The sequence below is a fragment of the Dendrobates tinctorius genome, unplaced genomic scaffold (assembly GCF_039654945.1).
Source record: "Dendrobates tinctorius isolate UK_male_01 unplaced genomic scaffold, ASM3965494v1 ptg000189l, whole genome shotgun sequence".
NCBI classification, from domain to species: Eukaryota; Metazoa; Chordata; class Amphibia; order Anura; family Dendrobatidae; genus Dendrobates; species Dendrobates tinctorius.
Genome location: NW_027361856.1, coordinates 6607166 through 6623899, shown reverse-complemented (window position 1 = coordinate 6623899; position 16734 = coordinate 6607166). Strand labels below are relative to the sequence as shown.

The 16734-nt window shown below is 46.8% G+C and overlaps 2 protein-coding genes across 4 annotated transcripts in view; one reads left to right on the top strand and one right to left on the bottom strand.

Annotated features, from left to right (window-relative positions):
- Positions 1 to 16734, top strand: part of LOC141055666 (farnesyl pyrophosphate synthase-like) — a 128502-nt gene that overhangs the window by 15921 nt on the left and 95847 nt on the right. The gene's annotated exons all lie outside the window — the stretch shown is intronic.
- Positions 1 to 16734, bottom strand: part of PKLR (pyruvate kinase L/R) — a 59678-nt gene that overhangs the window by 30455 nt on the left and 12489 nt on the right. For all 3 annotated transcript variants that reach the window (XM_073552343.1, XM_073552342.1, XM_073552341.1), the window contains exon 2: positions 1253 to 1432. In XM_073552343.1, the coding sequence (XP_073408444.1) occupies positions 1253 to 1406 (154 nt within the window). In that variant the 5' untranslated portion in view covers positions 1407 to 1432. The remainder of the gene's footprint in view (positions 1 to 1252; positions 1433 to 16734) is intronic.

Here is a 16734-nt window from a genome sequence, read left to right as displayed (position 1 = left end):
ATATTATATACCGGGGGATGTTCATCAGATACAGGAGCGACACATTGTGAGTGTACACTTACATCGGAGGTATAGTCATCATAAAGAGGAGTGATACACAGGGGATATATTCAGAGATATACAGGGGAATATTCATCAGAATAGAGTGATACACAGGGGGGATATTCATCAGACACAGGAGTGATTCACCGGGGAGATATTCATCAGACACAGGAGTGATATTCATCAGATACTGGATAGATACACAGGGGGGATATTCATCAGACACAGGAGTGATACACCGGGGGGATATTCATCAGATACTGGAGTGATATTCATCAGATACTGGAGATATACACAGGGGGGATATTCATCAGATACTGGAGTGATATTCATCAGACACTGGAGAGATACACAGGGGGGATATTCATCAGACACAGGAGTGATACACCGAGGGGATATTCATCAGACACAGGAGTGATACACCGAGGGGATATTCATCAGATACTGGAGAGATACACAGGGGGGATATTCATCAGACACAGGAATGATACACAGGGGGGATATTCATCAGACACAGGAGTGATACACCGAGGGGATATTCATCAGACACAGGAGTGATACACCGAGGGGATATTCATCAGATACTGGAGATATACACAGGGGGGATATTCATCAGATACTGAAGTGATATTCATCAGACACTGGAGATATACACAGGGGGGATATTCATCAGATACTGGAGAGATACACAAGGGGGGATATTCATCAAACACAGGAGTGATACACCGAGGGGATATTCATCAGACACAGGAGTGATACACCGAGGGGATATTCATCAGATACTGGAGAGATACACAGGGGGGATATTCATCAGACACAGGAGTGATACACCGAGGGGATATTCATCAGACACAGGAGTGATACACCGAGGAGATATTCATCAGACACAGGAGAAATACACAAGGGGGATATTCATCAGATACAACAGGGATACATACTGGAGAGTTACACAGGGGGGATATTCATCAGACAATCGGAAGATACACGGGGGGGGATATTCATTAGACACAGGAGTGATACACCAGTGGAATATTCATCATATACAGGAGTGATACACCGGGGGGATATTTATCACATACAGGTGCGGTAAAGTGGCGGTATAGTCATCAAATACAGGAGCGATACACTGGGGGAATATTCATCAGATACAGGAGAGATACATTGGAGGCATATTCATCAGATACACTGGGGAGAGGGGGAAGTCACTTACCAATGGTGCAAACAATGCTGGTGTTCCTTGCAGTCAGTGGCTCAGAGTCAATGTCCAGAAGACACAGATGTTCCAGGAATGTGTCGGCCATGGAGGCGCTGAGTTGCTGCTTCTGAAAAAACGCTGGACCAAGATCCTGTGCTAACTGCGCCATATTCTCAGAGAAACGTCTGCGATTGACTAATATGGAAGAAAAGAAATGGCACTATATAAAGCTGTGCAACTCCTGGACAGCATGAGTTGAAATACAGTCATTAACTGGAACAGAAACAGTTGTGACAGACGAGTAACACTGAGTGAAGTCCAGCTAAAACTGCTATAAAGGTGAAGTTGTGGAAAAGAGTATCATGTCAAACACCATGGCAAGACTGAGCACAGCACCAAGACACCAGGTAGTTATACTACATCAGTAAGGTCTCATCCAGGCAAATATTTCACAACAGTTTCAGGATGTGCCGTTTTGAGAAGCATCAAGAAATGGGCAATGTTTAGGACCATAGACGTAGTGGTCAGCCAAGGAAACCATCTCAGTCTCCTGACCTCAATTTCATTGAGCCACTCTGAGGAGATCTCAAACGCGCAATTCATGCTAGACAGCCCAGAAATTTACAGGAACTGGAGACTTTTTGCCAAGAAGAGTGGGCAGCTTTACCATCTGCTGAAATAAAGAACCTCATCCACAACTACCACAAAAGACTTCAAGCTGTCATTGATGTTAGAGTGGGCAGTACACGGTATTAAGAAATGGGGTGTGTGAACTTCTGATCAGGGTCATTTGGATGTTTTGGGTTGTCATTATGATTTAAAAAGAGAAACCACAGTAGTTTGACAATAATTGGCTTCCCCAATCAATAACCATGATTGGAGAAAAAGTTATGGTATTATTCATATTCTGTGGAAAAAGGCCAAGAAAGCTAACATTTTGCTGGGGTATGTAAACTTTTGAGCACAACTGTATATCAGGATAGCCCCCACATAGTTCCTATATTTCAGGATACATCATATAGCCCCTATATCAGGATAGTCCATATATATCAGAATATACAATACAGACTATATATATCAGGATACACCACACAGTCCATATATATCAGGATTCACCATGCAATCCCTATATATCAGTATTAGTGATGAGCGAGTACACTCATTGCTCGAGTCTCCCCGAGCATGCTCGGGTGGACTCCGAGCATTTTGACGTGCTCGGAGATTTAGTTTTCGTTGCAAGAGCTGCATGATTTGCGACTGCTAGACAGCTTGAATACATGTGAGGAATGCCTGTTAGGGAATTCCCACATATATTCAACCTGTCAACAAGTCGCAAATCATGCAGCTGAGACAACGAAAACTAAATCTCCGAGCACGCCAAAATACTCGGAGATCACCCGAGCAATCATGCTACTCGCCCATCACTAATCAGGATACATCATACAGACCCTATATATCAGGATACCCCTTACATTACCTATATACCAAGATATCACCACATACAGTCCCTATATATCATGATACTCCCCATTAGTGATGGGCGAGCAGCATTGTTGCTCGGGTTTTCGTTGCCTCAGCTGCATGATTTGCAACTTGTAGACAGGCTGAATACATGTGGGAATTCCCTAACAAAACAGGCATTCCTCACATGTATTCAAGCTGTCTAGCAGTCACAAATCATGCAGCTGAGGCGACAAAAACCAAATCTCCGAGCATGCCAAAATACTCGGAGACCACCCGAGCATGCTCGGGGGAGACATTAGCAATGAGTATACTCGCTCATCACTACTTCCCATACAGTCCCTATATCAGGATACCCCCATACAGTCCCTATATATCAAGATACCTCCCATACAGTCCCTATAAATCAGAATTTTCCATGCAGTCCCTATTTATCAGGATATACCCCATACAGACCATTATATTAGAACACTAACAAATACAGTCCATGCATATACAGTTCCTGTACATCTGGACAGCCCCCATATACAGTCCCAATACATCCGGATAGCGACCATACAGTACCTATACATCCGGATAGCCCCCATACAGTCCCTATAAATCAGGAAAGCCCATATACAGTCCCTATAAATCAGGATAGCCCATATACAGTCCCTATAAATCAGGATAGCCCATATACAGTCAGTCCGTATAAATCAGGATAGCCCACATACAGTACCTATAAATCAGGATAGCCCTTATACAGTCCCTATAAATCAGGATAGCCCTTATACAGTCCCTATAAATCAGGATAGCCTCCATACAGTCCCTATAAATCAGGATAGCCCATATACAGTCCCTATAAATCAGGATAGCCCATATACAGTCCCTATAAATCAGGATAGCCCATATACAGTTCCTATATATCAGGATGCACCATACAGTCCCTATATATCAAAATATTACCCCATTCCATCACTATATATCAAAATAATACCCCATACAGTCCCTATATATCAGAATACTTCTCATAAAGTCCCTGTATATCAGGATAGCTCCCATACAGTTCCTATATATCAGGATTCACCATGCAGTCCTTATATATCAGGATAGCCCCCATACAGTCTCTATACATTAGGATACACTATACACACCCTATATATCAGGAAAGGCCCCATATAGTCCCTATATATCAGGATTCACCATACATTCCCTATATATTTGGATAACTCAAAAGAAAAAAAAAAACCCTCTAAGACAGGGGTCCCCAACCTGTAGCTCGCCCAAGATTTGTGGCTTTCGGCTAGCTTCCAGCTTGGTGCATTACAGCAACCAGCTATGAAGAGAAGGTCTCCAGATGTTGACTTCTATGAGTAGCCCCACACAGAAGAGAAGAGCTGGATGTGCATGTTGTAAACTTATGGAGGATGAGGGGGAAAGACAGAAATATAGTAAGCTAGAGTTGATCGTATTAGTTAGAGGGAAGCTTGACGAATACCAAATGAGGTTAAAGTGGTAACTCTTGGATGGTATTATTCTGCCTATATGGGCACAAGGCCTCTGTATGCTTTCTGTGGGGAAGCTTTGGCTGTCATTATCTCTGTAATGGTGGGCTTTGCGTGTCACTACTGTGGGTTTGCTTGCCGCAATGTGGTTGCGACCATCTCTCAGATTCAAATGTGGCTCTCAAGGTAAGAAAGGTTGGGGACCGCTGCTCTAAAATACACCTTTCATTTAATAATTTCTAATAAAGCATCTATCTCCATAGACTAATCTCGAAGGGATGAACATAAGGTCAGATGGCAAGTACAATGTCTGCTTTTTGGTCAGCATTCACACTAGAAACATTCTAGGGAAAAGAGGCTGATTGTCCGTTCCCCTACCTGCCAGCGGAGGTTGGCTGCCTATGGAAAATGGCTTTGGCGTTCCCGCTCCTCGTCGGCTCACCCTAACTGACCCCGATAGGGATTCCCTTCAAAAGCCACCAACACCAGTATAAAGTGCTTAAGTGCTACACCAAGGTTCTTGAGACCTACTGCTATATGTAGCTGTGTGAGTGCTCGTACAAAGTACAATAATAAATATATGAGATCACTTGGTGTATTAGATCAATCTCTTTCTGATAGGCTTCTTCTGTGGCAATAAAGCCTATGACAGATACTTCAGGTGTTCTGCTCTCAGATGACACCACACAATGGTGGGTTTGCTTGGCTTATCCACACGTGACACTTTCTTATAAGCATCTATGTGCAGGCAAAAGCTCAGAAATAACACTAGATGTAGGCCCTTCGGTCTGTCTGTAATGGAAATCCCACCTCGCTGATTGTTCGCGGCAGTTAGGCCGCGACCAATCAGCGACAGTCGCTTCGTTGTCGGGCAAAACGGCCGCATTGCTTATTGTACAGGCACATTACAGCCGTTAAAGGCATCACTGCTGCGTCGCTCATTACACAGGCACAGTCCTGTACATATTCTGGAGTACAATACATTAGGTAATTAGGTAACAGTAGAACAGTGACTGCAGATCTGGGTGTAACTTGCGTACAATACATTAAGTGACAGCAGAAAAGTGAATGCAGCTCTGGGTGTAACTGGAGTACAATACATTAGGTAAGATCTGAACAGTGACTGCAGCTCTGGCTGTAACAGGAGTATAATACATTAGGTAAGAGCAGAACGATGACTGCAGCTCTGGGTGTAACTGGACTACAATACATTAGGTAAAAGCAGAACAGTGACTGCAGCTCTAGGAGTAACTGGAGTACACTACATTAGATAATAGCAGAACAGTAACTGCAGATCTGGGTGTAACTGGAGTACACTACATTAGGTAACAGCAGAACAGTGACTGCAGCTCTGGGTGTAACAGGAGTACATAAGGTAACAGCAATTGCAGATCTGGGTGTAACTGGAGTACAATACATTAGGTAACAGCAGAACAGTGACTGCAGCTCTGGGTGTAACAGGAGTACATTAGGTAACAGCAATTGTAGATCTGGGTGTAACTGGACTACAATACATTAGTTAACAGCAGAACAGTGACTGCAGCTCTGGGTGTAACTTGAGTATAATACATTTGGTAAGATCTGAACAGTGACTGCAGCTATGGCTGTAACAGTAGTATAATACATTAGGTAAGAGCAGAATGGTGACTGCAGCTCTGGGTGTGACTGGACTACAGTACATTAGGTAAAAGCAGAACAGTGACTGCCGCTCTGGGATTAACTGGAGTACAATATATTAGATAACAGCAGAACACTGACAGCAGCTCTGGGTGTAACTAGAGTACAATACATTAGGTAACAGCAGAACAGTGACAGCAGCTCCGGGTGTAACAGGAGTATAATACACTAGACGGTGGTCCGATTCTATCGCATCGGGTATTCTAGTCTCTAATAAAATAAAAAATAGTTATATACTCACCTTCCGACGACCCCCGGACTCCGTCCCTCCTCTCACCACGCTCCCGGCATCTTCCGGTCCCAGTAATGCTTAGCAAGAAGGGCCGGAAATGACGTCATTCTCGCGAGAGCGCGACATCATCAGCGGTGTTTCGTGCTAAGCATTACTGGGACCGGAAGATGCCAGGAGCGTGGTGAGAGGAGAGAGTCCGGGGGCCGTCGGAAGGTGAGTATATCACTATTTTTTATTTTAACAGAGACTCTAGAATACCGGATGCGATAGAATCGGTCCACCATCTAGTCTACTATATAATTATCTAATTCTGTCTGTCTGTCTGTAATGGAAATACTGCCTTGCTGATTGGTCACGGCAGCAGTTGCTTTTTTTTTATGCGTTTCCGCCGCTGTGTAAATGCTTAAACAATGCTAATAAAATGCACCACCATGCATTCCTATGGGATTCCGCAGTTACTGTGCCAATGCTGCAGATTTTTCCGCTGCGGAATAGCATAGCGGTAAAATACACAGGATGTCCATTATTTCTGCGGAATCGCCGCGATTCCGCTGCCACGGGATTGCATTGAAACGCTCACTTTATGCATGTGTTTATGCCCATCATGCGTAAAGTGAGCGCTTCATGTGCGGATGGTACCCATGGTCTGGAGGAAAGGAGATTCTCCTCCAAGCCCTGGCTACCATAATCCTGTAAAAAATAGAATTAAAATAAAAAATAGTGATATACTCACTTTCTGGCGGCCCCCAGAATCCTCCCGCCTCTCAGCCACACTGCCGGCCTCTTCTAGTCCCTGGGATGCATTGCACGAATCACCTCTGATGACGTCATGCTCTCGCGTGATGCTACGTCATCAGAGGTCATTGTCGCTGCCAGCGTCATGAGGGCCGGGAGGGCTCCAGGGGCCAACAGAGGGTAAGTATATCTCTATTTTTTGTATTATTTTTAACATTCTATCTTTTACTGTTGATGCCGCAAAGGCAGCCTCAATAGTAAAAAGGTGATCACACCACTTGTCAAGCGCTATGCTTGTGTGTGACCAACCTGTCAATCACTTTCCAAGCGATGCTACAGATGGCTTGGAAAAGCTTGTTTGCCGATGATATGATACTAACCCTATCAGACCCCCATTAATTCCACTGCTTCTCTTCTAAAATTAACCCCTTAAGGACCGCTGATACGCCTTTAACGGCGGTAATTGAGTGTACTAAAACCACAGTGCCGTTTCTCCACAGCGCCGTGAATTAAGTACATAGCGCCCCCCAGTGTCGGATTTTCTCCGGGGTCTCGGCTGCCAGGGGTAGCCGATACCCCAGAGAACATGAATCGGTCGGTTTTTACCGACCCCGCTTTTGCGATCGCCGTTATTAACCCTATAACAGCGACCACAAAAAAAAAAAAAGCCACGATTATGCATTAAATTTCTCTTTCCTCTGATGTGATCGCACATAAGAGAGAAATAGGGTCCCCGATCCCCCCCGGTACCTCTCCGTGGTCCTCTGTCTCCTCCCGGTGGTCCCGTGTCCCGCCGGCGTCCTCCGATGGGTGCCGCCATCTTGAAAATGGCGGGCGCATGCGCAGTGCGCCCGCCTGGAATCTGCCGGCTCCGGCTGGCAGATTCCATTCATTATTTTGATCACTATGATAAATGATCATAGTGATAAAAATAAAAAAAATAGTACATAACCCCCCCGTTTATCACCCCCTTATATAGGGTTAGGGTTGGGCTAGGGCTAGGGTTAGGGCTCGGGTTAGAATTAGGGTTAGGGCGAACTAGGATTAGGGTTAGGCTAAGTGCACACGTACCGGAACTCTCGCGGAAATTACCGCGAGAATTCCGGAATTCCAGTCCGCGGGAAAATCGCATTTTAAATTCCCGCGATTTTCCCGCGGAAAAACTAGCATTTTGCAAGCGTATTTAGCTTGCAAAATGCTAGCGTTCTCCAAGCGATCTGTAGCATCGCTTGGAGAACTGATTGACAGGTTGGTCACACTCGTCAAACATAGTGTTTGACGAGTGTGACCAACTTTTTACTACTGAGGCCGCTTATGCGATGACGTCGCGCGAATTACCGCGAGACTTCGCGATCCCGCGAGATCGGACGCCATCGCGGGCATTTTCGCAAAGGACTACTGGGAACGGGAGCGTGAAGAGAAGCGGGAAGCCTGCGCGGGACGTCGGAGGGTAAGAATAACAATATTTTTTATTTTAAAATCTATTTTTTACAGGGATATGGTACCCAAAGCCAGGAGGACAGTCTCCTCTCCTCCGGACCATGGGTACCATCCGCAATTGTTCTGCTTACTTTCCGCATGGTGTGCACAGCCACATGCGGGAAATAAGCGGAACAATGCATTCCTATGGGTGCGGGATCGCAGCGATTCCGCAAAATAATGAGCATGCTGCGGTTTTTACCGCGAAGCGATTCCGCCGCGGTAAAAACCGCAGCATTAGCACAGCATTGCGGAATCCCATAGGAATGCATGGGATGCTTATTTTTTGCGCCACGTGTGAACTCAGCCTTAGAATTAGGATTAGGGTTGGGATTAGGGTTGGGATTAGGGCTGGAGCAAGAATTGAGGGGTTTCCACTATTTACCAACTTTGGGGATCTAAAAATTGGGGTCTAAAAAAATCACTTTTGTGGAAATAAAAAAAGACTTTATTTTCACGGCTCTGCGTTTATAAACTTCTGTGAAGCGGTTGGGGTTTCAAAATGCTCATCACACATCTAGATAAGTTCCTTAGGGGGTATAGTTTCCAAAATGGGGTCACTTGTGGGGGGTTTCCACTGTTTAGGCCCATCAGGGGCTCTGCAAACGCAACATTATGCCCGCAGACCATTCCATCAAAGTCTGCATTCCAAAATGGCACTCCTTCCCTTCTGAGCTCTCCCAAGCGCCCAAACAGTGTCCCCCCCACATATGGGGTATCAGCGTACTCAGGACAAATCGCACAATAACTGTGGGGGTATGATTTCTCCTGTTACCTTTGTAAAAATAAAAGTTTGGGGACGAAAAGATCATTTTTGTGGAAAAAAAATGGATTTCTTATTTACACGGCTCTACGTTATAAACTTCTGTGAAGCACTTGAAGGTTAAAAGTGCTGACCACACATCTAGATAAGTTCCTTAATGGGTCTAGTTTCCAAAAGTGGGTCACTTGTTGGAGTTTTCCACTGTTTAGGCACATTAAGGGCTCTCCGAACGCAACATGGCATCCGATCTCAATTCCAGCCAATTCTGCGTTGAAAAAGTCAAACGGCGCTCCATCCCTTGCGAGCGCTGCCGTGTGCTGAAAAAGTGGTTTACCCCCACATATGGGGTATCGGCGTATTCAGGAGAAATTGTACAACAAATTTTGTGGTTGATTTTCTCTTTTAACGCTTGTGAAAATAAAAAAAATTGGTTCTGAAGTAAATTTTTTGCAAAAAAAAGTTAAATGTTAATTTTTTCCTTCCACATTGCTTTAGTTCCTGTGAAGCACTTAAAGGGTTAATAAACTTCTTGAATGTGGTTTTGAGCACCTTGAGGGGTCTAGTTTTTAGAATGGTGCCACTTTTTGGTATTTTCTGTCATGTACACCCCTCAAAATTACTTTAAATATGATGTGGTCCCTAAAAAAATGGTTTTGTAAATTTTGTTGTAAAAATGAGAAATCGCTGGTCAACTTTTAACCCTTATAACTTCCTAACAAAAAAAAATTTTGCTTCCAAAATTGTGCTGATGTACAGTAGACATGTGGGAAATGTTATTTATTAAGAAATTTGGGTGACATCTCTCTGATTTAATGGCATAAAAATTTAAAATTGCAAAATTTTCGCCATATTTCCGTTTTTTTCATAAATAAACACAAGACTTATCGAATAAATTTTATCACTAACATGAAGTACAATATGTCACAAAAAAAAAATCTCAGAATCAGCGGGATCCATTAAAGCGTTCCAGAGTTATAACTTCATAAAGGGACAGTGGTCAGAATTGTAAAAATTGGCCTGGTCATTAAGCTGCAAACTGGCTCTGTCGCTAAGGGGTTAATAGATTTGTTCTGTTCAATTTCTTTTTTCAAAATAAACAGAAAGAAATCAAAACTGGTACAACTCAACTTAAGCGACCATATTAACAAAATTTTGAAAAGATTAACAGACTTCACCTGGGAAGAAGAAAGGATTTCTTACCTTGGAATTCTTTTCGCTAAAAAAATCACACTCTACTATAAAAGCAAATTGTGATGCCATCTTAGATACTATTTCAAAAGATTTCCAGTCCTGGAGCAAAACTGGCCTTACATGGACAGGCAAAATTCTAGCAGTCAAATCAATTGTACTCCCTAAAATCCTGTGTGTCTTTAGGGCACTACCTTTAATCTTCCTGACCTCTTATTGAAACAATGGCAGGCACGGTACCGCATAGGGAACGGGCCTCGGACTACGTAGCCCCTATGGCAAAGTTAGGAGAAAACACCGTGTAGTGCCATTCCCTCCTCCCACTACTCCCCCAGGTGATGTTTAGGTGGGATGCCCAGCTGACCAACAGGAAGGAAGAGGAAGGGGCGTCTGGCCACACCCACAAGGGTTAAACCCAGTCGCCGGGGTCTGTATCTTCCTCATTCTCCCCAGCTGACCCCTTGGAGGCAGTTGTCCTCATTCTCCCCGGCTGACCCCCTTGGAAGCAGTTGTCCTCATTCTCCCCGGCGGACCCCCTTGGAAGCAGTTGTAGCAGTCGCCCCGGACCTCCCGATAACCATGTCCGAAGCTATGATCGCAACCCTGCGGCAGAGAGCAGCACAGGAAGGTGAGCAATGGGTTATAGACCTCTTATCTGGCCTGGATGCTCACCCTCCTGTGCCCCCTCGCGACCCCCTAGCCCACCCTCAGGCCTCCCCATCGTCCCCCGGGGCTCCTCTCCCATCCTGTTTTCGGGTCACACGGGGAGTTTCTCCAGATCTTCCTCTGCCCCCTCCACGTAACTGCCAGTCCTCCCCCCTTCGGGCGAGTACTTGCCTCCGTCCAGCACCGAGACGACAGGCGGTTCATCCGCAACCGACTGGTCCAGGGTGACCGACCGTCGTGCCCCGCAACCGATGCAGTACGTATCAAGCATGCGCACAGTCGCACGCAACAGGAACACCCCAATAATAAACGGTGCCCCGCCAACTCCCCCACTCAGTCTCAAATCGGTTACAGTCCTACGCCCTCCCAAGCCCCCTCTGTCACACCCCACACGTCCCGCCCCCCGCTTCAGCGCCATCACGCCCCACACCCCCAGTCGCATACCACGACCAGCGCAACGCCCCCCCCTCCCTTAGCACCGAAAAAACTGCCACCAACACATTCCCTAACCACGACAGTCGCAGGCATATACGCCGCAGACCGTCCCCATCCTCCTCCGGAGACTCCTAAAACCACGTTCGCCGCCCCTCTAACTCCCAATATTCCCCCCGGCGACGCAGATGTAGCACACATAGGTACCACCACAGGTCCCGGTCCAACAGGTGGCGCTCACCGTCCACGTCAGGTTGGTCCGACAGTTCCGGGAGCCACAATAGGCGGTACCGTAGAAGACGGCGGTCGTCCCGAGGACGCATCGCCGGGGCCGGAGCAACACCATCCGCGGTAACCGTTCAGGCACACGACGAGCCCCCGCTGTCACGTGCCCCATCCGCAGCTGCCGGCAGGGGATACCCACCCTCATCTCCCCGGGCCACCGGCCAACATTAACAATCCGCTGCAACGGGAGCCCAGGCGTACAGCTGCCTACAACCTGGTGCTGCGTCAGTGGCTACCTGCCAGGGAACCCCATCTCCACCTCCCTGGGCTTCCTGCACACAAGTCGCCACGACGACGGGAGTCGGAGTCCCTCCACCACCGGGAGACACTCAGCCTGCGTTAGACAGCGGTAAGTGTTCCGAACTCAGCGAGCACCACGCCATACACATCGCAGGAGAAGGCGAATTAGCTTCCACCATCAGGGCGCTAGTCCACCAGCTGACTCGCCCTGCCGGATCAACCGACGCAAGGACAACTCAATCAGCTAGCCTTCACAAAGACGCTTTTTTCTGCGGTATTAGCCCCCTAGGTACACATGTAGATCTAGAGATAAAACAGAAAATATGGGACAACGATTACGTGGATATATGGTCGCTATTATCGGCAGACAAACAGTCCATAGTCAAGGAGAGGGGGACAGGGTACGAAAGAAACAGACCAAAAGTAGCCCAAACAATGAACAACTGGCTCCAGGCCTTCGCAGTCCTAGGCTGATAATTCATATAAGTCTCACGGCGGTTCAGCTTGGAAGCGGTACGACGAAGAATTCCGCAGGCGGCTGGCCATGCAACCTGACCTCGGCTGGGGCGTAAAAGCGACGGACGTTTGGTTAAGACTCATGCTATCCCAAAAACAGCCCCCCTTTTCGCCGTCGGCCACTAATTACCCAGCCACCGCAGGCCAAAATTCAGTGGTCATACGGAGACCAGGGGCCTGCCTGCTATACAACGAGGGGTACTGCTACTTCCACGGGGCCAGTAAATATAAGCACGACTGCTCCGCCTGCGGAGGCGGACACCCCGCAGCAAGATGTACACGCCACGCATCTAAAAGGCATAACCCTGGTGAACAACCCCTGGCTAAGCCTCTACCCCGATAGACAGGCAGCGCAGCACCTTGATCACGGTTTCAAATTCGGTTTCTTTATCCCTTTTAATTTTAGTCGCGCTCCAACATCGGCGAATAACCTGAAATCCGCTCGCGAATTCCCCAAGATTTTACGGCAAAAAATCGAGAAGGAAGTAGAACTAGGCAGGATGGCGGGCCCATTTACATAGCTGCCATTCAAAAATTTCAGAATCTCACCCCTAGGCAACGTCCCCAAAAAAGAACTGGGAAAATATTGGTTAATACATCACCTCTCATACCCCAAAGGAAACTCGGTTAACGACTCAATACTCCCGGAAGAAGCATCCGTAACCTATGCTTCATTTGACAGGGCAGTCGAACTCATGCGATCAGCTGGGCCGGGTGCCCTGCTGGCAAAATCGGACATAGAGTCAGCATTCCGCCTACTACCCGTTCACCCCGAGTGCTTCCACCTTTTAGGTTGTAAGGTAGACCAGCTCTTTTTCTTTGACAGGTGCCTACCGATGGCCTGCTCCATCTCCTGTCATTATTTCGAGCTTTTCAGTACCTTCCTGGACTGGGTAGTACGTTACGAAACCGGCAGCAATTCTACGGTTCATTACCTCGACGATTTTTTGTTCGTCGGACCAAAAGTCTCCAAACTTTGCTCCTTCCTCCTCCAAAAATTTAAGTTCCTAACCAGTCACTTCGGCGTACCGCTCTCTACCGAAAAAACAGTCGGCCCGTGCAATGTGCTGCCTTTCCTCGGCATCGAAATAGATACCATCGCAATGGTTTTTAGATTGCCAGAGGATAAATTGAAAAGAACTCGGCAAATGGTAGAAGATTTCTATGGCGTTAAAAAAGTCACCCTTCATGAGATGCAGTCCCTGATAGGGTTACTCAATTTCGCTTGCAGTGTAATGCCGGCGGGCAGAGCCTTTTCACGCCGTTTATCCCTGGCAACGAAAGGCATCTCCCAGCCAGGCCATAGAATTAGGCTCACTCGCACACTGAAGGAAGACTTGCTAGTCTGGAAAACATTCCTAAATTTCTACAACGAACATACCTACGTCATGGCTCGAGAAACGCTAAGCAAAGACTTAGGACTAGCAGCAGGAGGAACTCTCAGAGATGGTTTTGTGGCAATCTACCAAGACCAGTGGTGCAAAGGCAGCTGGCCAGCACTATGGATCACAGCCGGCTGGGGCCGCGACCCAGCACTGCTAGAAGTCTTCGCAATAGTAACAGCAGTTGAGCTCTGGGGCGCACAACTAGAGAACAGAAACATCAGATTCTTAACAAAACCCCCCAGCACAGCAAAGAGCTTAAACAGCATGTCTTCTGCATCCCCACCTTTACTTGCTCTCCTGCGCCGCAAAGCATTACTATGCTTAAAACACGTCTGGTGTCGCGCCACAGTAACGTTAGCGGTCGATGATAACCTTGTTAACTCTTTGCTATTTTCCAACTGGCAGGCCTTCAAAGCTCTCCTACCCAATGCGCAACCATCGGGCGTCCAGTGTCCAGCACTCCTCTTGGACACAGTAGCCAATCAATGATGCCATTGATCCGCGCATCGGTTACTCCAGCTACCTGGCAGGGTTACGGTAAGGCGTGGCACGAGTGCTGCTCTTTAATTAACGGAAGACCGGTCGATAAGTGCGATCGGGCAAGATGCGAGGTGCTGGTCGACCTCTTGAATCTGCTCAAAGAGGCGCATCAGAACGTCTGCGCAGCGGCATCTTTCGGGAATAGCCTTTTTCTTCCAGCTAATAGGGTGGGCAGACGTTACAAAATATTTTTTCATCAGACAAGCCGTTAAAAGGCTGGAATAGACTTCATCCTAGTCAGGAGTGTCGTCGTCCCATTTCTTTGAGGCTTTTGCATGATATAATTGCAATTTCCCCATCAGTTTGCAAATCCTAATAAGAGTCATTCCTATTATCAGTCGCGTTCGCCATTGCCTTTTTCGGAGCGCTTTGTATTAGCGAGCTCGTGCCGCGGTCTAAAACTTCGTCGGAAGGCGGCCTAATCAACGAAGACCTCGTCGTATGCAGCGACGCACTGCGCATTAGGGTGTGCAAATCCAAATGCGACCCCACGGGTAGAGGGACGTGGGTCCTCGTTAAGTCGGAGGTTGGTTCCGTATGCCCACCTAACATAGTAAAACGTTACATGGCAGTAAGAAACGCAAGTAGATTCTTTCTGTCACATACAGACGGGTCCCCCCTTACTAAATACCAGTTTCACACAATTTTCAATCGGTCTCTCAAGACAGTTGGCGTCGACCCGTCGGAATACGGCACACATTCCTTCCGAAAAGGGCCGCTACCGAAGCAGCTAAGGCCGGGATTCCAGAGGCCGAAGTGCAGCGATTGGGTCGATGGATATCCGCATGCTTGCCAGATACATAAGACCCAACTTGCTCAATTAACATATCGTGTCTCTTTCAGGCGTCCAAAAACCAGTAGTTTGGGTGGTCGGACACTCGTACGCCCACTGGGCTAAGAAAAGGACCGAGCATCGGCTGGGCGGCATGAATTTAGGCTTCCGGAACGTAGAGATCAACGGGAGAGGGATAAGAGGGCTACAATGGCAAAAGATCTTCCCAGAAGTAGTCGGCATCGCTAAGAGGGCTAAAGCGCCAGCGATACTAGTCCTGCACGCCGGCGGAAACGACCTGGGTAAACGGAGATGTGTCGAGCTCAGTTCAACGATGACTGCTGACATCGAGCATTTTTTCTATCTGCTACCGGAGATGATATTGGTATGGTCGGAGATACTGCCACGAGCTGTCTGGCACGGAGCCAAGGACCCAAAAGCAAGATTCATAAAGGCAAAATACGGCATCGTAGTTCGCCACCACCAACTGGAAGGCGACAATTCAGGGTTACTAAGGTCCGATGGCATTCACCTCACGGACATCGGGCTCGACATATTTTTGTCAGGACTGCAGGACGGAATCGAACAGGCCCTGATGCTGATGGGTGGGGGTCGGAGTCACGTGTAGGTAGTACACCTGATCCTCCATGGCGGAATTTGAGGGAGGGGCAAAGGTTCGTAGCCGCTCATTGGCTGCCCGCCTGTCCGTCGCGGACTGGGCCCCCGGCGGTGAGCACGTTGCGAGATGTAATTGCCCCTCCCCGCTTATCAAATTAATAAACTGTGACCGACCTGCTTCAACCCATCTAGGCCTGTTTTGCGTTGTCAATTTGGGATTGGTGGGATGGGGGAAGGCACCGTTTACGACACACGGGTCTCCGCAGTCATTCCAATCCTCTGTGTTCTCTTTAGTCTGGAACGGGAAAAAGGCAAGGGTGGCCAGGGATGTTCTTTTTAAGAGCAAATCCAATGGGGGGCTTGGATTACCAAACATACAGGCATACTTTTGGTTGAATCTAATAAAACAAAGCATATATTGGGTAAGGGAGAACACACTTCAAGCTTGGATTGAACTAGAAAAGTTTCATGTCAATTAATCATATTTTCCAACTAAATCGTTATAAATTACTTCATCCTATCTTCCAACCCAAGCATGGGACAAAATTGCTAGACCACCTAAGAAACATAATAAACTGGCTAGCTTAAATAACTTCCCACTCTCCCTGATTGCAACCATTTATAAATTTCAAATCCCAGAGAGATGGACCCAAACAGGCTTTAAAAAAAAAAAACAAAACACGGTGATATTTATGTCAACAACAACTTTGTTAGTTTTAGCGACATTAAACTAAAATTTAATATTCATCCATCGGACTTTATGCACTATTGTATTCTGAAAGAACACGTTCAAAACTTTATCCATAAAGTGCCTACAAAGGCAGAAGCTGTACACTTATTACTCAGTAATATAGGGCATGGGGTCTTCTGGAGCACCAAATACTTATACAACCTTTTCAATAAGGACAATAAATTCCAAAAAAATATCTATATGTCCAGATGGGAAACGGATCTACAGATCTCAGCAGGTCCAGATCAGTGGGAGGATGCTATAAAATACACATACTCCTCTAACATATCCCTA